This window comes from Diospyros lotus, chromosome 8 (genome assembly GCF_014633365.1).
Source record: "Diospyros lotus cultivar Yz01 chromosome 8, ASM1463336v1, whole genome shotgun sequence".
NCBI lineage: Eukaryota > Viridiplantae > Streptophyta > Magnoliopsida > Ericales > Ebenaceae > Diospyros > Diospyros lotus.
The window spans coordinates 1,989,346-2,012,888 of NC_068345.1; the positions used below are offsets into that span (position 1 = coordinate 1,989,346).

Genomic DNA, 23,543 nt, shown 5'->3' on the forward strand with positions numbered 1-23,543 from the left:
TCTCTTGAGTCTATCTTGAAATTAAACAAATCTTTTCAGCACAATCGTTTTTTTTTTTTTATAGTCAGTCTGGGGTTTGTGTGCAATTTTTTTTAATCCAATTAGCATCACATTTGGTACATTATCTAGAAAGTATTTAAATTTGGATTTTAATTCACTCTTTGTTTTGAGAAAAAAAACTAAAAAAAATAATTTAAAATCTGTCATCCAAATCCAAACCCAACCCAATAGACTTTACTCTACCTTACACTTTTAGAAAAGAAAACAAATTAAATATCTTCCAAATTTTTATAAGGAGATTTCTTTCCAACATAATAATTTATTTATCCAAAAATAAATTAACTAGTCTATTTTAATTTTTTTATTTAATCTCAATTTGAGTTTATAGGCTAAATTTAGTATCTAACCAACTTTAATTGAATCTGTAAAATTAGACTGAAATAAATTGAACTAAAAAAAAATCAAATTAAACCGAATTAATTTGATTCGACCCAATTCCCAAATCCATCTACAAACACGAGCACCGATGGTAGAATCAGTAATAAATTATTTTTAGATAAATAAATTAATAAAAAATATACCTTAAATGATTAGGAATTAATTGGTTTTGATTATAGATTAATATTGTAAATTATATCGAGACAAACAATTTACATGTTCTTAGACACGTACAGATATATGAATAGAAATCTTTACAAAAATAACATAATTTATTAATATCATATATTGAAATAAAAATTTATAAAAAATAAATATCTTGTTATAATAATTGTCTATTTAATAGATTTATAATTATAAAATTTCATGATCATAATTTTAGTAGTATTTTTTTACTACAAATTAAAGATATAAAAGTAAGTGTATATTATCTTTACTCAAACAATCCTTATGAACATCAACAAAAATCTCATTGTCATCAGAAATCTTACAAACATCCTTACTAACAATGACCCGGTTAATCTTTTCCGAATTTGAATTTCCATACACGTTTATCAAAGTAGAAATGCGAGGAACTCATCGACATGGTTGCTTAGGTTAGAACCGGATCTTCTTGTCCTCAATTTTGACTGCAACCAAGACTTGAAAGTTGAAACCTCCAACTACGCCTTTTCTCGTTGGGCCAAAACCCCTAGACGATGATCTTGCCAAAACCAACCTAGATCGCATCAAAATTATAGATCGCCCAAAATTGTCCTAACGTCATCTATATTTTTCAAATGTTATCATTTTTTTTCAAATTAAAAAGATTACAATCATTATGGTTTAAATGTATATTATCTAAGTTCATCAAATATATGTAATAATAATTCATAAAAAATATATACAAATAAATACACTAAAATAAGTTTAGAAAAAAAACAAACAAACTTCAACCCTAATCTTTTTTATACATAAGAATATCTCATCATCGATCTCTCGATGCTCAAATCCAATGGTATCATATTACATCTTGTTTGATAAGGTTAAATTAGTAAATACATTTCATTACGAAATAATTAATTTATTAGTAAATATGATTAGTTGACAACAATATATTAATTAGGGTGATAACGCAAAAATCAGCCATTAAATTATTTTTAGATGCGATGCAACAATTGACCATGAATTCGCATCGAAGGTCTCTAGAGAATTAAGTCATGGGGTTCACACTTATAAGTTGAGGGTTAAGACCACCCGAAACATTCTTGGAATTGCTCTTTGAGGCCCAAGTTTGTAACATATTTGATAAAAAAAAAATAATTGATGAAAGTGTAAAAAAAAAAAAAAGAGAGAGTTATCCATATTAAAAGAACCTGAAATCAAATCAAATTCAAATTCTACATAATCAATTTATAATTGGAATGATGATGTTTATTTGATAAGGTTTATTTCTAATTAGATTTAATATATATATAAATAAGATTTTATTTTGATTGAAGAATCTAAATAATTATAATCTTATCAGAATTTGACTTCATTTAGTGATAGGATATATCAAAAAATATCTCGTAACGTAATTATCTACTTAATGAGTTCATGGCCCAAAGGCCTATTTTTGAAAGGCCCACAAAGGCTAAAGCCCAAAGGCAAAAGAAAAACAAATCTGCCGAGCAAAAGGACTCTCTTGGGAGACTTTTTCAACAGGCCCTCAAAGAAGGTCTCGAGAGACTCCCTCAGGTAATTTCCAGTGGGGTATTCCCCACATTAATTCAAACCGTTACCTCTAAAGTGTTTTCCTTACAGGTCAGAAAAAACAATCTAGAAATAATTAAAAACTCTGTCCTCCTTATAAAAAAACAATTAAGTGAAGTGTCTTACCCTCATTAATGGGACAGGACAGGTAAGGGGATAATAGATGTGGGCTCTCACCTCGAGGCATGCCAACAACACTATAATCTAGATAGCCAAGAACACTATTTGTCTGAAAAAAAAAAAAAAAAAGAAATAAAATTTCTCTCTTAAGACCTCACATATTGCCTCACAGGTGGGAGAGCTTAATTACAATATACGATGGTACATCAAGTAAGAAATATAATGCATAATACCCACAAGAAGTCACCGTACGAAGGTGAAACTCAGCCAAGAAGACTACTCATATTAACTGTATCTCCACTTAGAGCACAGAGTCAACTTCGACTAAGATTATAGCCCCCACCAAACTGTCACAAATTTCTGGAGACATTATCATTGGGATAGCAAAATTACGAAAATAATAATAATAATTTCTCATATATTATACATGGTTAGAAATTAATATGAAAGGTCAATCTTATATGGTTAGAAATTGGTTTGAATCTTAATTTGTTATTTTCTTTACGGATATGGATTACTATCGAGATGTATTGAGAGAGAGGGACGTGTATAAATCGAGAGAGAGACAGAGAGAGATGGAGGAAGGGTAATTAAGCAGATCGATCAACAATGGAGATAGAGACGCCGAACGCAAGCAAGAAGACGAAGAAAGGTCTTCTCGTTCTCAATGCAATCCTTCTAACGATAGGAAATTGCGTAGGACCTCTGGTGATGCGCCTGTATTACATCCACGGCGGCGAGCGAGTGTGGCTATCGAGCTGGCTGGAAACGGCCGCCTGGCCGTTGATCTTCATTCCTCTCACCATAACCTACTGGCAACGGCGCCGGAAGGAAGGCCCGGCGAATGCAAAGTTCTTCTTCATGAAGTGGCCGCTGTTCCTCGCCGCCGCAGGCCTCGGCGTGATTACCGGCTTCGACGACTACTTCTACGCCTACGGATTCTCGCGGCTGCCGGTTTCCACGGCCGCGCTGATCATCGCGGCGCAGCTAGGGTTCACAGCGGTGTTCGCTTACTTCCTGGTGAAGCAGAAGTTCACGGCGTATTCGATCAACGCCGTGGTGCTGCTCACCATCGGAGCCGGCGTCCTGGCTATGCACACCAACAACGACCGGCCGGCCGGGGAGACCAGCCGGGAATATTACACAGGGTTTCTGATGACGGTGGCCGCGGCCGTCTTGTACGGTTTACTCCTGCCATTGGTGGAATACACGTACGTGAAGACGAAGCAGGCCGTAACCTACACGCTAGTGATCGAGATCCAAATGGTGATGTGCCTCTTCGCCACCGTCGTCTGCACCGTCGGAATGTTCATCAACAACGATTTCAAGGTATGTTTTCTAGTTCTCCTAAATTTTTGCATAATCAATTTTTCGATTCAAATTTACAGGAGTCGCATTGATCATCCTGCTTTCAGTTAGTTACAAAATTGATTCCTGCAAATCCGTACATCCTTCATGAATGCACATCGATGTCCACATCATGAACTTAAATGCACGATTATGATATTTAACCTCACGGTGTTGCATTATTGGGGTGAACCATTGAACATCGATTCAAGTCGTTATATGCAATTATCATTGATTCAATAGAGAGAAAGGCCACAAGCCGTCGACCACAGCGCTTGGCGCTTGCAACTGGGATCTAATCCTGCAATAATTAGCACATTTCATTTCCCACCAATTCGCGCACAAGCATGGCAGGCATTGATTTTACTTTGGTTTACATCAATGTTTTCAGTTTTTTTTTTATTTTATTTTAAAACAATAAAATTATTAAAATAACACTACAGTTTAATTTGATATAAATACATGGAATATATATATCATCTTAATTTATGCTCTTCGAAAGTGGTATATGATAACCCTTTATTAGTAGATTTATTTTACATAGGACGCTGACATTTTATATACTTGCACGAATTTCTTAATTTCCAACAAAGAAGTTTATGTAATTTCTAAAACACAAATGATGTGATTAAGGAAACTTTGAGTGCGGACTGTAATTTACTAATTTATTTACTATTAGATGGCCAAACTATTAACTTGGGGAGGGAGAGTTGATATGTTGCTCGTATTGCCGACTTGTAGGGCTGTCTGGTTTTGTTGTTTATATTAGGTAAATCTTATGTTGTCCAATACAAATAATATAACAATTTCTTTATTATCTTAATCTCATCAACACAATTATACTTTTATTTTTTTTTAACTTATATTTAATTAGGACAGTGGAACTCAGTGTCAAATGATAATGAATTCAAATAAAATTTACATGTCAAAATTTATATTTTCTTCTCTATACTTTCATCTTTTTTTTTTATGTCATTAATTAAATTTTTTATTATTTCAATTATACTGTAATATTTAAATATTTTAAGTCAATTTAATCTCTCTATTTTAATCTTTTATTCGTAGGGCAAGTTGAATTTTTCGTTTGAAACCACTGACGAATGAAAAGTTGAATTTGATATATAAAAAAAATTAAAATATAAATATTAAATTAATTTGAAAATGTAAGTATATGAATATAATTAAAATTTTAAATTAATAAAAAAAAAGTAAAATTACATGAACCAACGTACGAATTTGGCCCAATTTACACACATGCAGAACACTATCCGTGTAGGGCAGCTGTCGAACGAGGTGGTGTCGTAGGATTTTCAGTCTGATTTCGGATTGGAAGACATTTTCCATTTAATTATTTGTACCCGATATCTTATTTCCAACTGGGGGTGCCTTTCAGTTTAATAATACGTTGGTTCTTTTGCAGGCAATACCGATCGAAGCGAAAGCATTCGAGCTGGGGACAACAACATACTACGTGATACTAGTGTGCAGCGGCATAATCTGGCAGTGCTTCTACATGGGAGCGATCGGAGTCATCTTCTCCGACTCCTCCCTCCTCTCCGCCATCATCATCGCCGTCCTCCTCCCCGTCACCGAAGTCCTCGCCGTCATCTTCTACCACGAGAAGTTCCAGGCCGAGAAAGGCCTCTCCCTCGTCCTCTCCCTCTGGGGCTTCACTTCCTACTTCTATGGCGAGCTTCAGCACCCCAATAAAGTCGGCAAGACCCGGTCGCCTGACCCGGACATGCAGAGGATCGTAACGATCCCGTGACGACGAGCGCGCCAACCAACCGCCGTTCCTGTCTATATAACTCGGTCATACGCAGTGCTCATGAATCGGAGCACCGAAACCTGAACCATTCCCGGTGGCCATCAAATTAATTATTTATTAGGTTTAAGAATAATCTTCTTATAGGAGTTAGTTTTACTTGGTAATGATGATGGAGCTGGATTTGTGGGAAGAAAGGGATCGGTTTGATGAAAGAGCAAAAAATTATCAATGCAGGCTGCTTCCTCCTACTCTTGGTCTTCATGCCGCCGCCGCCGCCGCTGCTGGTGTTGGTGGAGGTGGAATGGCTTTGGTTAATTCTCCTTTGATATACATATGATATGATGATTCAAGGATGTTGATATATATATATATATATATAGCTTCTTTATCCGATTTGTAGTGGTTAATTTTCTTCCTTTTTCAAACAAAATGAAAATTAAAAATGTTCAGTTGTCATCTATTAAATACATAATTTGTCAAACAAAATGTTAAGTTGTCATCCTTTAAATGAAAATGAAGTCTAAACACAAATTTAAAAATAAAAACTATAAACGGAAGATTGAAAGGCCAGGCCCTTTCAATTTTATCATACAGTTTCAACTTTAAGGTTCACCAAGCCGACGGTTTGATGTCTATACTCTATACCCCATTACCCAGAGCTCACCAGAACATCTAGTAATAACAACACTCGAACTCAAAAAGATAAACATAGAGGAGAAACCTGGAGTAAATGTGCAGGTACCTAAGGGTTCATAAAAATGCAATTAATTTTGAGGTTTCCAGCTCACTAAAAACAACTTTACAGCCATTGTTCTTTCGGCTCCTACTAGTACCTGTTGAGAAATCCAGATGGAAAATGTGTGTGAGAGAGAGAGAGAGAGAGAATCCACCAGCCAACTCGGATCGAAGTTGAATGAGTGAAGGTTGCTTTCACGAGAGAACCATTTGTATACATGTAATCGGATCCATGTAAAAAGGAAATATATACTCTGATCAAAAGGAGAAGCAGTGCCGCAGGAATTAAATCACCAATGCCGACTGAAGAAGGCATGCCGATTTGTATGAAAAAAGGTATTTTCAACCCGTAGCAGACTTGTCTCTTTAAAGCAAAACAATGTTAAGGAAGCCATATCAGTGGAACCCGCACCAAGGATGAGAGCAGCAGGCCAGAAGCCAGATTTTTCATCAAAAATAACCAGGTGCTGGCCCTCATCCCACAATTTTTTTAAGCAACAGAAGGATCACTAGGATTACAGAGACTTCGAGCATAAGCTGGGGAGCCCTCACATGACCAAAAACGTGATCCCACCTGTAAGTTCAACCAGTAGATAGCTGCTGATAAAGCCTGTTATCCATTTCCAGAATGTTCACCATATTCAGAATGGTGGCACTAGTAACATCATAAGGTCAAAATTTTTACCAAAGGATTGTCATCCCGAATGAGAATACTGAAAAGTTTGAACAAACCTTGTAGGTGAATTGAAATGCAGGCAATTTTAGATGAAACTAACCAGCCTATGTGACAATTATGATGATGTTAAAAACAAACTCAAACTGTAACAGAGTTTGCTACTCTATAAAGGCCGTCCCTAGTGCACAAGTTTCTCCCCTTGCAAGGGTTAGGGGAGTGTCATTTTCATATTCAGCCTTACCTTTGCTTTCACAACTCTTTGTGAGGATGACATAATTTTGAACTTTAATTGATTTAGGAACACTTTATTTTAGTAGGATCAAGAATTCAATTTTTTGTATATATATATATATATATTCATATATCTATATATTCTGTCTTTTTGTACATATTCTTATGTTATCTTTTAAGGTTATTCAACCTCTTCAAATTATTTATAGATTTTATTTATGTAAGCATTTTATCCGGTCATTCATTCATCTTGTCGAAGTTGTTGATATTGACTTGTATCAAGCTTGCAGGTCCTTAGTGGGTCCCATTACCTGCCTAGGAATCTGTGCCAGTCACGGAACCCTAGTTTGGGTCGTGACAGCAAGTCTGCCGTGACAAGCCAAAGGTGCTCTAATGCCCAGAGATGCAGCATTGAATATGCTATCTTTGGCCAGCTCGAGCTTGTCTTAAGGGTGATCACTAAGGGACATTGATGGCCACTTGGGGAGGAGTTGGTGATGCAGAGATTCCACAGAGACACTGGTGGACATCTCCCCATACACATTAGAGTAGAACTGGCATATGTATATGTGACACCAAATGATGAAGGCCTTGAATGCTTACTTTCTTCATCCAAGACAGAGGAAGAACAATTACCAATTTCTCTCGGTTGACGAGTCATTTTCTTGAATTATTTCCTCCTTCGCGAATTCTTCCAATATAGCACGTTGCCGTTCATTTACCACTCTGAGAAAAAAATGGAACACAAGAAGATTTCATTTTTGTAGTCCAATTGAAAAATACTGCTTCCAAACTTAGCCAAAAAAAACACTGCTTCCAAGATTTAAGACCAGTTGCAGCAAGTTATAGCACACTGCTTTTTCGTTTCATTTCCATCAAGTATTTCCATTCCTAGGTGACTGACAAAAATCATTGCTGAAAAAAAATGGTATTTCAGTATTTCCAGCAAAACATATAGGAAACACATTGGAACTAATCAAAATATCCTGTCTCCAGACAAGACCTACTAAAATGTATAAGCGAAAATCAAAGAAAACCTGATTAATCTTGTAAATAAAAAAAAAAGTACTTTTTACATAGTCAAAGAAAAAAAAACAAGGCTTCAATTAATGAGAACCTGAGAAAGTCAAAGAAAACAAAAACAAGAGAAAGTACAAAACAATACTTTTTACATAGTCATTGACTTTTATTTATTGAACAATATCAGAGTAAATTCTATAAAACCTCCCTGCACTTAGGGTCAAATGCAAGTTACCCCTTGTACTTTCAATTGCATAAAAAAAAAAAAAACCCTTAACACTTTCAAAATATTACAATCAGCCATAAATTGTTAAAATTTTACATAATTTTGTGCAATAATCTACGTACAAAATATAAAATTTTACATACAGAATTTCAATATATGAAAGAAATACAAAATTTTACATTAGTCAACCAGTAGATTACACAAAATTATGTAAAATTTTAACAAATTATGGTTGATTACAACATTTTGAAAGTGTAAAAGGATTTTTTTATGCAATCGAAAACACAGAGAAGTAAGTTGCACATGACCTTAAGTGCAGAGAGGTTTCATATAATTTACCTTATCTTTAATCTTGTAAATAAAAAAATAAACCCTCATCCAAAGGATCACCCACATATTGGATACACACTTTAATCTTCAATAACTGGTTGCTTAGATGCTTTTGTATTGTTTGTATAAAACGAAGTACTCTTGTTATTTTTCATTACATCTCTACTTAGATACTTATGCAGTACTTGTATAAAACATGTTAAAATTCTTAATGGTAAATCTCCAGACTCCTTTAGGCTGCATTTTGTATGTGGAATGTGGCTCACATTCTTGAGAATTTAATTGAGGGGAAAGTGATTTCCACATTAGGTATATTAGATTCCCGGGAATGTAGCTTTCCCATGTTTTGTGGGAATCACTTTCCCACCATCAGACTTGAGAAAGTTACTTTCCCAAGTGAGAGAATTTGACCCAATTTTTTTTGACAAATGTACCCTCAGCCTTTAGAACAAAACAACCTCAGTATCAGCAAACAAAACTCCATTTTCCCTGAAACAAAACGCAGCTGCTGCTTCTCTCTGTTCACGGCCAAAAAATTGCCAAGAAACTTGCTTCCCCTCCCTGCCTCTCTTCTATATGGGTTATTTCTGTTCTTACCTTCTGTGCATTTTCATTTCTGTTCATTAAAATTGCCGAAAAAAGTTGGAAAATTCGCTGGGTGCTTTCATTTTTAATTTGTTGCCATTTTCAGTTAGTTTAATCACCAAAAAGTTTGATCCATCAATTAAAATTATTACAATCAATACAGCAAATATTATGGTATATATTTATTTTCAATGCTTTCGTTTAAATATGCTATTATGTTATTATGAATTTTTGGTATTATATTCCAGTATATATTTATTTAAAATTTGAAAATGATATTTTTAATTATTAATACTTAATTAATGTCAATTATGCATATAAAATTTCAATTTTAAGTCATAAGGATATTCCTGGAATTTTTAAGTACTTTCCAGGAAGTTTAAAATACCAAACACATCAATACTACTTTCCCAGGATTTTAATCCATACTTTCCCATATATACCAAACACATAAATGTTAAATTCCCAGGAATCACATTCCTGAGAATTCTGGGAAGTCACCAAACGCAACCTTAGTAGAGTCATATGGACATTTAGGATCAATAGTGTGATAATAGTGATTTTTCCACGTTTATATAAATTACTCATTCACGCAGATTTACTTCCAAAATATGCACTTGTACTTCTATGCAAAAAGATGCACAGGCCTCAAGAATGTCAAATTCTTAAGTTATTGCAATTGTATAAACATTAGAATAGGTTTTAATTTTTACTTTGGAGCATTTCTATACATTTCCAATTTCTTTTACTATTGCCCTTATGTTTAAATTTCCAAGCTAATTGAAACCACATATTGAAATGAAATTAGATCCTCAAACCAAATAACATAAAATTGAAAATGCAAGACAGAGACTGATGTTGAGAGTATAAATGGAGACTGAAGCAATGATATGTAAATAAAATGTGTCGCAAGAGAAATACTTACGTAGGAAAGTTAATGCGGAAGCGAACATATTGATCTCCATGGTCTACAAAAAGGCCATGCTTGGGCAAGCCTGCCGTCAACTTCCAGAATAAATGCTTTTGAAAAGTACAGAGCTAGGATAAAAGCAAGAACTTTTTCAAAGTATATTTAGCAGCACAAGATTTTAAATTTGGTTCACCTTTGCCTCTAAGTACTACAAGCTGTCCGTGCTGAACCCCTTTCGGTATCTAAGAGGACCATAATTCAAAGACAAAGTAGCAATTAGAGAATGAAATTGCTCAAACTGTCAGGTATGACACTTTTTTTTTTTTTTTTTGTGCCATGTAATCAGGCACGACCTTCACCAGAAAAACTACCAGAAGAAGCTCAAAATAGTAAACCTAGAGATGACAGAATTACACATGCTAAAGGCAGTAGAAAGTAGAGATTGATGTCATACTTTCACTTGCATTCTGCCAAACAAAGTTGGTACATCAACCTTGCCACCACGAATAGCCTGAAAAATAAAAAAATTAAACTACACAATTAGTTCTGCGCCAAATATTATGTGAGCTATGAAGGCAGAATAAAAATAAATAAATCACTTAGCAACCTGTTAAATTGTTAATGAAGTAGACGTGAACTGTGATAACATAATTGAATAATTAACATAAATATGAATGAACAAGGCCCAAAAATGGACTTGAAGAAAATTTCAGGTCCTATTGCACAGACAATTGAAGACACTCATTTTAAGATAATATTTTATGGGGTATATGTTCCAACTACAAATAAAGTTTTTAATTCCAAAATAAACTACAGATTCAAGTGGGAGAGAATTCTTTTGCCAAATAACAAGAAAGAGCCTCAGGAAAAAATAACGAACACATCTGCCAACAAATGATTCGAGAAGGTTTTCTTTTTATCATTGCCTTTTCTAAAGACTTTATTTTCTGGGCATTTAGAACAAGGTACTTTGTAAAGCATGAGTAAATTTTACTCCCAATGCCTCTTGAGTATAATAACCAATTATCTAGTGGCACACTAACAAAAAGACAGCTATGAGACCTCATTTTGTAGGGATCAGATGCCAAAAACTTGAAAATAAATAGTAGCAATCGCGTTGAGACCCCATTTATCATCCCAAGTCATGGTGATGCAGACTTTACCATTGTCCATACTCAAAGCACCTTGCAGCTGACACTTAGGTTAATAGTTATCCCAAGATTTCCGCTCTTGACATGAGCTTGCTTCTTGTACCAACTACATCCACTTCTCCACACCATGAATAAAAATCTAAGCATACCCACTCAATGCTATTCATGCCACTGACAAAGAAATATGACAGGAAAATCCAACAAATGCTTTCTACTTAAGTAACAACTAGATCTACACAGGGATAGATGTGAATTAAAATACCAAATACATTTGAAATATTAATCTCTAAATATTCAAAGCCTGTGTAATTAACAGGATAAATGTCAAACTATACTCAGAAATAATTGAACCATATTTTCATAGTAAATGAAATTCTATGTTGTTCAGATTCATTCAGAGTTACAAAAGTAAATTGGCTTTCAGCTAGACTTCACCAAATATCAGGGGTAACTAGCTAGCTTATAGTACATAACATTTAGCTTCTTGCTCCATCCCTGCCCAACCCCTTCCCCAGAAAATAAATAAATAAACAAGAAAAAACACAATTGTTTACAGTATATATTCATTTTGTTCCCCTCTTCTTTTAGAAGCAAGTTACCTCAAACAATATTAGTTACAAACACATGAATGAAAATAGTCAATCCCTTCACACATCAACTCCCCCCACCTTTCCAAAAACATGGCAGAAATACAAAGAAAAACTAGAAAAGAAACGAAAAATGCAAGTTTTAAGATCAATCTGATTCCAAAAAGAAATTTCCCAGTGCATTAACTACACCATAAATGATAAACCTTACCCGCAGAACAGTAACACAATCAGAGCTAGAATGAAAATGAAGTCAATGGAGTTAACCCCCCTCACTGATTTATATAACACTACAAGACTTCTCGGTCCTTCACTATTTATCCATGGTATTTATGCTGCACACTTTAGGAGCACGAAATTTATAGAAAAAGTCATACAGATGCAAATTAAGGCAACAGAGTTAGACATCTATCTTATAATAGCTTCCTTCCTTCTACCATTTGCAAGTGACAGGGTGCAATCCATAAAGCAAATGCACATCATATTTTTTGTACAGAACATGTAAGACATACAGTTCTCTACTTGTTCCAAAAAAAGAAAAAATATCTATACTACTACGTAGTCCTCTTACACGTAATGATTTAGGCCATTAGGAAAAAAATAAAAATCAAAGAGAACCTAGTATCTGGTATATCAATGAACTAAACAAAAAAATTGCCTCTTGTAGCCCTGTGATTATTAATTTAGTGAAGCAACAAGGCAAAAATGCATACTTGACCTTTTGAGCGTCAAAAGAAAAATAAAAGAGAGAGAGAGAGTCATTTCACATCAGCAAAGATGGATGCTGCCAAACATAGCATACATAAATATCAGGTAAGCAGACAAACACGAAACATGTTAAAGGAGTAGAATGATTCTCACTTGTGTAAAGCTAATATTAGAATCTACATAAACATCAGCACCATCTCTAGCAAAAACATTATCTTCAGCAACCTGAATACCAAAACAAATTAAAATTCAGAAGGCGCCATTGAGCATAAGCATTGCAGACCTGCAAAATATGGAACTAAAGACCAAGTGGATAAACAACAGATGACAACAACAACAAAAAAAGCAAAAAAAACTGAAGAAGGGCAATTAGCTATGTCAGCAAAAAAAAAAAAAAAGTTCAGTCTGAACAAAAAGGAAATAATTCAAACAACAGCACACAGTCCAAGCTTTATGTGAGCAGTTGCTTCCAGTTCACTTTATTCAAACCCTCCAAATCTTGAAATGCTCCAGTTATAATAACTATAAAGATATAAAGTCAATGAGAAGAAAAGAATGGGAAGAGCATTTTTTTGCCTGGGGCAGATTAAGTAAATACAAATATTTTAAATGCGCAGATCAACTTGAACTCAGACTGGCATTGAGAATAAATCCAAGAAATACAACAAAAGCCAACTTGAGCAATAACAATAGGATATGCTTATACCAAAAGATTAAAAAAAGAAAAAATAAATAAGAAGAGCAAATGTTTCTTCAAACAATACTACAAGCCTTTTATCCAGTATTTATACCAGAAAAATATGGTAGATGCTTCCTCAAACATTATGCCCTCAGATACTCTTCAATGCTATGCTCAATTCCTTTTACTTAATACCTTGTACCAGATGTTGCCCCTGAGATTGACAGGAAATGAAGTTGCTATTTGGTCTAGACGCTTGAGTGCTTAAGGAAAAACCAAAGGGAAGGTACCAGAAAAAATTCTCTCTTTCATTTATTCCAGTCCGCGAATATATTTCTAAGGAAAGATGTCACAAGTCAAAAGCAAAACAAGGTACCAATAATTTGATTTGGAAAATTATGACTAGCCTTATTATATTGGTCATTACGACAGCTTTTGGTTAAGAATAAAGTTCTGAACTTCTCCTATCAAAAGCTAGGCATGTTCTTCCAACCAGTTCAACTCGTAAGATGCATAAGACATGATTAAGATGGTTTGGGGACGTAAGAAGAAACCTAATAGAGGCTCCTACAAGGAGAGTGGTTGGAATGGAACAAAGTACTTAGCAAAAGTGAGAAAGACTGGGAAAAACTAGGTGGGAGATACTTAGGTCTGATATTATTTACATGGGCCTTATTGAAGATATGTAAATATATGCAACAGCTATGCAGCGGGGAGATGAGAGAAGGGGGGGGGAGGGGGGGAGGTTTCTGGGGCAGGCCAGGCAAGTTGACATATCTAGCTACATTGTAATCACAATGACTAGCCACAGAAGTCAACCTCCAGATTATCAATAAACTTTCAAAAAATAAAAATCTTGTGAAAATTAAATATGTAGGGTTATCAAAAATCTTGCATAGCATCCAAACTTTGTTCAAGCGCTAAAATATCTTTTAAAGGATAAGTAGTTTTGCCTTTAGTTTTATGTGTAGGTTGCCAGGTGGAGTTCCACGTCTTCCAGCATTACCAGCTTTTGGAACACGGATGGTATCCCCAGAATCCACACCTGAACAATTTATAATAAACAAATGCCCGAGGTAAGCTCATCATTTTTTCATATATAATATATAATTACAGGTTTAGATAAAAAAAAATTAATATATAACTACAGAAACCTGCCAAAGAGGGTAAGGGGCAACTCTGTAAAAGGCAATACTATTCTGCTATATTAAGTTCATAATAATAGAAGATCTGGTCCCTTTGCTAGGATAATACAGAGAAAGTACCAAAGAAAAAAAAATTTCCCAGAAAAAGAATAGACACAGAATTTCCAGAAACACACTTCAATTTTGAGAATCCAGTATCTTCACCTTTTAGGCACCATGGTATCAGAAACACATTTCTGTGTTTGTTCTTTAATTTTCCAGATACTTAGACGACCATTTTGACTCAACCCATCCAGCTTGGACACAAAAAAGTAACTAAAGTACCATTCAGACCATGAATCAACCAAAATTTACAAAGCAAGTAACGTTTCAGTTTCCAGATCAACCAAACATAACAAAGCTATTCAATATGAATAAGATACATCCCTGATAACTGATATCAGTACTCAGTAGAAGGAAGTAACCATGGTACTGGAACTTTCAGAAAGAAAAATGTTGGGACAATATTAATCCCTTGTGCATTGAATCGAGAAAAACACCTAACACTGACCTGCTGGAACTGTAACTTTAACCTCCTTGACTCCTTCAAGCACCCCCAATCCTCTGCATTGCCTACAGTATTCCTGCACCATATAACATTAAAAAGCCTAAACATTATGAGTATTATTTGCAACATCAAACTAAGTGGAGCAATTAAAACTTATTTGGATACACACATCAAACTTAATGGGCTATTCAGTGTTTAGATATCAGACCTCAATGATTCTCCCTGAGCCTTTACAAGCACTGCATGTTGCCGTGAATGGATGAATTGTGACCTAATAGAAGAGTCGGATAGGACTGAATACAAAGAAGCACTTGAAGAAATGATTCTTCACATTTCAAAATGATAGATTTAAGGGAATTGCCCGAAAACAAAGCACTATTTTTCAGAAGGAAGTCGGTTATCCACATGACTTCATCTGAATTAAGTACTTACTCTCCCAATGCCTTCACAAGCTGGACAAATTTTTGCCTTGGCATTCAATGGGTAACCAAGCCCATCTGCATGAGAAGATCATAAAGGTAAGGTAAAGCTCAATTATAATGGCAGCAATGCAACTTCTTGTCAAAAGATGAAAACGGGCATTGATAGGACATAAAACAAAGGTATACATATAATATTTCAACCATACAGTGTCAGAATTAACAAAGCCAACAAAACTGACAATCAAGTTGTCCCTTTCTTCATAAGAGGGATAATAATAAATATTTTCCACTGTGATGAAAGGTATTTGTTTAGGACACACACATATGGATGAAAATTTTCCAAGAAAAAGATATGACATGAGAAATATCTCCATCTATTGTTTAACTGTGATAAATATTTAAGAAAAGTCCAATGAGCTAATAATATTAACCACCATCAATCATGTGCATCAGAACCAAAAAGTTTTACACTATATTTCTCCTTTGAACTACCTGAAATGGACAGTGTAAAATTATCTTCAGAGTACCCATGTGGCAACATAAATGGATGTTTACAAGGACTGGAAAAAGAACAGATAAGTTATTATTTATGAACTTTAAACAGTATCTGATAAAGAGAACCCAAAAGCTCTAAAAAGGTTGACTCAGACCCAAAATGCTCTCCCCACTTCACTTGCAAGAAAAGGCTTCTCCCCCGAGGAGGCGAGGACATACGTCAGTCCAGGATAGCAAGCTTAACATAATCATAATTTACTTCCTTCCCTAGTCCACCAGAAGAGCAAACCTAAGTTTTTATAAGATGGCCATAATCCTTTTAATGATGATTACCCACCAGCATGGCATTAGGACCATAGAAGGCTTCAATAAAACAATAAATTACACCCTCTAACCCATTCTTGTTGTCCAACATGGGAAGAATGTTTGATGTAAAAAGCTAGTTGCATCTATTCCTATGTAATATTGTTTGAATTGTTCCTAAACCCCTGTAACTCAAAGTCTAATAAAAGGTGACAAGGTTGTGAAATAATAAGATTTTTTTAAAACTAAATAACTTGGTTTTCAAAGTCAACCACCATTTTGGGCATCCTAAATTCATAAAATAGTGGAGGGGAGTGTAAGAAGTATAATAATGAACCTTTAAATAAATTACAACTTCTCAAGGCCTGTATCAATCAACACTTCCACAGCCCTTGATCATAGAAAAACTACAATCATCAAGTTCCTATGGATCATGTAAAACAGTTCTAAATTTGTGAGCCATCAAATACCCATGTCATAATTGAACCTTGGGTATGCATATGCATGTCTAGTTGCAAATGCACTCAGCAACCATGTTAATGTTTCAAGAACTCGTGAGAACAATAGTCAGAAACTGAATTTTGACAAGAACAATCTGTTTGAGGTTTAGCAATTGTCTACCACCCAGCATGCTTCACATATAGAGAAGGATTGGGAAAATCCTCCAGTTCCCAACTCAAGAAGACACAAAAAAATCAGAACAATTTATTACCATTGTAACTTTATCATACAAAAAAGAATGAACATACACTACAAAATAATCATGGGTTCACCTTATGCATTCTATTTCCTACAAAATCATTCAAAACAACTAAGAAGAAACCCACACAAACATATTAGTAACCTAAACAGAAACTCTTAATTTTTAATGCCTTGAAAATAGTCAAATCAAATTTTTTGACAAACAACAAAAAAGATTAGCTAGAAGATGTTCCAAAAAAACGACAGAATTCTAAGACAACTAAATTTTACTAACCACAAGAATCACAAGGAACAGTTGCATCAAAGGACAGGTGTTTCGTGCATCCCTTTGCAGCTTCAGCAAATGAGAGTGTGAGTTCCACCTATGACATTGGAAACAAAAATATGGTACCAGCATCTTAGCTCAGAGTCATAAAAACCAATCTTAGAGGTCATATACTGACCAGAGTTCCAACAAGTAGACCTTAAGATCACTTGCAAAATTGTCAGCCTCATCTTCAAAGATCTGGATCACATAAAATGCCTTTAGAACTCCAATATCAAATAAATCTACACAATAAATAGTTTAAACATTAAGGATTAAAGTAAAAGTACCTCAGAGAAAATTTTATGGAATGAATCAGAGAAATGAGTTCTACGAGCACTTCTAAATCCCTCTGCATCATAAGCAGCATATTTTACATCCTCAGAACTCCTATAAAGCTCCTTCATATTGGAGAAAAAGAAGAAACTTAGCTAGTTTTAAACATGGCATGTCCCCTGCGCTGGGCATGGAAGAGAAAAGGAAAGCAAATAAAAGAAAATGGAAATAGAGCGAAAAGACTAATATGGACAATGAAGACAAAGGAGAGTTGTTACCCTATCATACTGTGCTCTCTGTCCAGGATCTTGCAGTGTCTGTAAATCACCATCCACAATAGAGGTGTGTACAATGTTATCATGTAGAAATAATTATTCAAATGCAAAGCTATAAAAGATAATTAGTTTTCTATTACTTATACATAAGGTTATCTGTTTATGTATACTTACCAAAAGGAAATTTATTTTACTGCAATACTTCTTTTTTTGGAAAATGTGCAGACTCAGAAGACTACTTCCTGTGAGACAAGAGGACAGCGTATGTTCTGAGGATTGCATAGTTCTGCTGAGAGAATGCCTAACCACTCAACAAGGACTTCTGGTCCTTGATGTCCATTCCATATCAAAAAATGGGGGAAGAATGATACAAAACAAAGCCTAATAACCAGATGGCAGGATCTAAAAGCTGAAAAGCTACTTATCTTCAAGGAAAAAATGTGGCAGAAGATATTGGACTCTAGAAGGAGATGCTAACCAAATGTGAATTGAGATGACTACTGCTATTTAAAATAAACAAAAAATGGTTATTTGAGAGTCAAAGGGAAACTTTTCAAACCAAAAGACTTAGTGGTGGAATCAAGAGGCATGAGAAAAAAAATCAAAACCAAAAGAGCTTACTACAAGATTTACATGCCATGTCGTAATGAAGAAGACCTAAATACATTTGGAGAAAAACGAAACAAATGATGCAGTTAGTGAAGCAAAGCGAAAAGCTTGTAAAAATTTATAGCAACAACTTGACAAAAAAGATGATGAAATATATAAACGAATTAAGAAAGAAGAAGAAAAACAAGATAATTGAGCAAAGTGACATGCATAAAAGACTAAAGGTAATATAAATAAGGAAGTGACCACGAAGAGATGGAAGGCATGTTTCTCGAAGTGAAGAAATAAGTGTTATCTTGAAGCATTTTAGTAACTCTGAAGAAGATAAAATTACATGTTCTATAGACATATCTGTTCAAATGAAATAAAGGAAGCATTAAAAAAAAAAGAAAAAAAGATGAACTTAAAGCAGCTTCACCAAATAATATCCCAATAGAATAAAACCATGAAAATACAAAGGATGAGAAGGCTTTTTTGGTTAACAAAATTAGTTAATGTGATCCTTGAATAAAAAAAGTTATCAGAGCGAGTAGAGGAAGAACAATTAGGGCCTATGTATAAAAATAACAAAGCTGTTCAAAGTTGTAAAAATTATAAAGAGATAAAGCTCATGAGCCACACTATGAAACTTTGGGAGAGAGTAGCTGAACAAAGGTTAAGAATGGTAACTGAGGTCTTTGGAAACCAATCTTTTGTTCCTAGAAGGTCAACAATAGAAGTAACCCACTTACTAAGTCGCCTAAAGGAAAGGTCTAGAGACAAAACAAAAAGATTTGCATACAAGATTTAAGAAAAAAAAAATTATTACAATTTTCCTAGAAAAATCTTATAAAGAGTCTCAGAGAAAGGGGCCAAATTGCTCATATACAGGTTGTTAAAGACATGTATCATAGAGCAACAACATGTGTCGGAATATAGGAAGGAGATGCTAAGGCTTTTCCAAGTATAATTGGAGTGCATAAGGGATCTGCTTATGCTCTTATCTCTTTGCCCTAATAATGGATTAAGTCACCAAAGTGATCCAGGCAGAGCTGTTTGGGTGTATGCTATTTGCATAATGCAAAGTTTTGGTAGATGAAAGAAAAGAATATGTCAACTCAAGGTATGAAGGAATACTTTAGAATCTAAAGATTTTAAGTTGAGCAAACAAGGATGGCAATGGGGAGGGTCTGGGTGGGGGACCCCTCCCCCTCCCCCTCCCCCTTCCCCCTCCCCCACAACCCTATTCCTGCCACCATTCCTATCCCCAATGGGTATTTTGTTTTAACCACCATCCCGGTACCCGCTGAGTAATGGTGACCCATACCCTCAGTAAATTTCATTCTAAAAAATAGCAAAAATTTTTATTGCTTAAATCATTTCATAACAAACTTTTAGGTTACTTTTAATTTCATTAATTAATTATAAGGAAAATAAAAACAATTGAAAGAAAAGCAACAGACGGGAACAGAAACAAACAATCAAAAGAAATTGCTTATGAAATGTTAAAGGCAAAATAAAACAGTGCAACAGGGAACAACAACACTAGAACAATCAAAAGATAAACAATGCCCAATAATTGCTCACGAAATGTTAAGGCAAATAATTGAACAAAGGTTGAAGACTGCACGAGAAAAAAGGTATGCAGCTGCAGATTTCAAATTGTGTATTTGTGTTCAGGGTTTAGGGTTTATTTCTTTGGTCTTTTTTTTAATTTCAATTTTTAAAAAGAATTATGAATATATAAAATAATAAAAATATATTAAAATATATATACCCAGGTCAGGGACACGTCCCTGATGGGTATTCTTAAAACGCTCCCAAACCCACCCAGATGGGTATTTCTTCATACCCTAACCCATCCATATAATGAGGGGTTTGGCAGGTACCAATTGCCATCCCTATGAGCAAATTAGAAACCAAATATATAAAATGTAAGTTTAGCAAAAATATAAGTGTGGATTATGTTATGTTTAGACTTGAAGATCAAGTTATCTTATCTCAAGAAAAAGTTAGTCAAATATCTTGGATCAATCTTTGAAAAAGATGGAGAGATTAATGAGGATGTTATTGATAGAGCTAAAGTAGGGTGGTTAAAAAGGAAAAGTGTATCCAGGCGTTAGAGATAGTAATATTCTATTAAAGCTAAATGAAAAATTTTATAGGACAATGGTAAAACTTTCATTATATGGCATGAAATGTTAGGCAGTAAAACACCAATATATGCAAAATACAAACAAAATAGAGATAGGGATCTCATGATGGACGAGTAGTCATACAAGAAAGATTAAAATTGAAAATGAGGTCGTTTGTAATAAGATTGAAGTGGCTTCTATGAAAGTCAAGATAAAATGTGCAAAACACAACTAAGATAGTTTGGTTATGTGAAATGAAGACCAATAGAGGATCCTATAAGGATAATGATAGAATGGAAGAAGTCCTCACTCCTTTACTCTTTATCAAAAGAGATAAGAGGAAGACTAAGAAAAACTTGGTAAAGAACTCTTAGGTATGTGAGTGGTAAGGGTCTTGCAAAAGATATAACCATAGATAAGGATAATTGGCGAGTTATAATTAATGTACTTGACCACCACCTAGAGGGATTAAGGCTTGATATATTGATATGTTGTTGTGTAAGACTATAAAGATAAAAAGATTATAAGAAATAGGACACAAGACATACATATGCACAGACTAAAACATATGAAGACTAAGCTGAAGACATTACAACAACAGACAGTAGAAAGTTCATAACAGACACAAATACAGGCACAAACCTCATAGGCATCTCTTATCTCTTGAAATTTCCTCTTTGCAGAAGGATTGTTCTTATTTGCATCTGGATGGTATTTCTTAGCAAGCTGCATAACAAGGACAGAGTATTATGGTCCTAAGTGATTATATCGTAGTGATTATATCGTGAAAGTTGAGTGGAAGAAAAATGAAATCCAATCTCTAAACTTATTCGGCTCATCCAAAATTCCCAAAGCAGTCTGGAAAAACAATAACAACACTGCTGATTCCACTTTCTGATGATAAAAACTTTGAAAGGTCCACGCAAAAACCAAAAGAACCGGGGTGTGTCTGTGCAAGCTAAATCAACAATTCAGAAGATAATTCAAAAACAAAAGAACTTTCAATGGTAAAACCCAAAGAACATCAAATTTGATCCTCTTCAACCTTAAATGCAATGAACATTAAAAAATTTATGCTTAGGCATCAATTTATATATTTAGTATTAGCTTGAGAAATTACTAGCCTCATGGTGGTATGCGATTCAACAGTAGCTTATGCATTTCTTGACCCTAAAAGTTCACAGGTGCACATGCATGCATATCTTTGCAACTCTAATTAGAATTAAAGAAGCAAGAGTGAGCTTGAGCTAGTGTTTAGGCTTAACAAAAGCTCGGCAGTAAACAAATGTTAACAAAAGGTCCAATAATGAAAAATTAAAAATAAGTAGCGGCATACATCCAAAGAAATGTATGACATGCATTTAGAACCATGCAACATAGGTGTCTGACACAATTTGGCACCGTAGAGGAAGCATGTATGCTTCTTAGACCATGGTCCTACCTTACCTGTCTTTGACATGACCAACAACAAGATAGATTTATTAGCATTAATTTGTTTATCTTAGAAAAGCAAATAACATCCCTCCTCTGGACTAAATATGAATGATAAAATGCACTTACTGCGTGAAAAGCCTTCTTAATCTCATCTCGACTTGCATCTTTGGAAACACCAAGAATCTCATAATAATTATGGTCTGGATAGTAACAACTTACTGGGAAAGAAGAAAAAAAAGTCGTTTGCAGTCAAATATAAAGCGCAACATAGGTAACAAGTTGAAGAGAGTAATACTAAAAATAATTAAAAGACAAACTATTGTGGAATCAATACAGGAAATTTTGTTGCTTTGAGGAGGGAAACCTGTGGAATGAATAAAATGCTTCAACTGCAGCATTCTTATCATTGGAAATTCACCATGCTGCTCAATTTTAACAGAACTGAAATTGTAGAAATCTGTTCCGATAAGGCACAAACGCTTCAGTACTTAATAAAAAACCATCAAATAATATATCGCAGATTTCAATGGATACTTATGATTAACACAAATATAAACCAAAACACTTCAAACTTTTGGTGCATATATAAAAGGAATTTTATTAATATGTTACGAGTGGCGCATCTAACTATTAAAATCCATATCAGACAGGGCATGAGATATTTAATACACGTCGCATGAGTATAACTTGGTGACATTTTGGTTTGTTTCAGGGAAAATCAGCTCGGGGCATGCACTCAAACGCATCGGGCTTCGGCTCTTACTCGTTAAATAAATTCAAGAGAAAACAAAAACAAGGGATGAAGAAGAGAGAAATGGGATGGGGAGATAAATAGGGCACGAAAGAGAAGAAGAAATTCCAGGACTCTCTTGTTTTCTTTTCCTGCTCACTGCTTAGTAAATGTTCCTTCTTGGTACCCTTGGCGTCGAAACCATCGCACCATAGTCCGTCAAAGTTAAAGGGGAGGCGAACTGCTATACACAATTGCCTTAAAACCCTAAATTTTCGCAAACATCATACATACAATACGAAATCAACTTAAAATTCGATTACATGTGGTTCTTAACATTTACACGCTTCTGTTCTAATTCTTACTGCGACAATGACGAAACGTTGAAAGAATCCCATTGAAATGTGCTTGATCAAATGGCGATGTCACAGTGCCCCGCGCGAGAAACCGCTGTCGAAACTACAAAATCGCCAGTCAATTACCAAATATTCGCCGCCGGAAACAGAGAAGTAAAAACAAAAATCATTGTTCGCATTACCCTCCAACTATGGAACAAAGATTTGTGGGCAAACGCTAAGGGGTTGAACTTCAATCTACCCATATGACGTGAAAATCCCGATAACAGGAACCAAGTTTGGGCTCTAAAAAAGGCGAGCGAAGAAGCGACGAGCAATCGACGAAGTGGCGAACGAAGTTCACTCCATGCATCAATTCCGGTCCTCGAACCGAAAAATATTCGTTTAGGGTTTTACGTTCAACCCCTTCTTGCAGCTGTGACTTTCTAGTACAGCCAAGAATGTTGAAGGGAAGGAGTAACGGCAACTGGGGGCCATATGCCTTGGTGCCTGACGTAAGGGTGAGCAAAAATTTGGATAAATTGCACTACTGGAATCGAATTGACAAATTGGATCGTTTCGATTCAATTTTTTAAAAGGAGCACTT

General features: G+C 34.9%; 2 protein-coding genes across 3 annotated transcripts; one reads left to right on the plus strand and one right to left on the minus strand.

The window, feature by feature from the left end:
- The first annotated feature begins 2,772 nt into the window (after nt 1-2,772).
- LOC127807667 (purine permease 3-like) lies at nt 2,773-5,847 on the plus strand. The gene is made up of 2 exons (XM_052345697.1): nt 2,773-3,621; nt 5,060-5,847. The coding sequence occupies exons 1-2, from the start codon at nt 2,902-2,904 to the stop codon at nt 5,405-5,407; spliced, it is 1,068 nt and encodes a 355-aa protein (XP_052201657.1). The 5' UTR covers nt 2,773-2,901; the 3' UTR covers nt 5,408-5,847.
- Nucleotides 5,848-5,957: 110 nt separating this feature from the next.
- LOC127807665 (chaperone protein dnaJ 1, mitochondrial) lies at nt 5,958-23,430 on the minus strand. 2 transcript variants are annotated; one of them, XM_052345696.1, is made up of 19 exons: nt 23,140-23,430; nt 22,967-23,060; nt 22,236-22,328; nt 21,998-22,089; nt 21,080-21,163; nt 17,718-17,756; nt 17,454-17,564; nt 17,323-17,364; nt 17,134-17,221; nt 15,370-15,434; nt 15,146-15,208; nt 14,941-15,013; nt 14,199-14,290; nt 12,720-12,791; nt 10,575-10,631; nt 10,314-10,362; nt 10,136-10,205; nt 7,686-7,775; nt 5,958-6,752 (listed from the first exon to the last, which is right to left on the minus strand). In XM_052345696.1, the coding sequence occupies exons 1-19, from the start codon at nt 23,200-23,202 to the stop codon at nt 6,725-6,727; spliced, it is 1,365 nt and encodes a 454-aa protein (XP_052201656.1). In that variant the 5' UTR covers nt 23,203-23,430; the 3' UTR covers nt 5,958-6,724. The 2 variants fall into 2 exon arrangements, with proteins under 2 accessions (XP_052201656.1, XP_052201655.1); XM_052345695.1 differs by having other exon boundaries at nt 5,958-6,716; nt 23,140-23,429.
- Nucleotides 23,431-23,543: the final 113 nt, after the last annotated feature.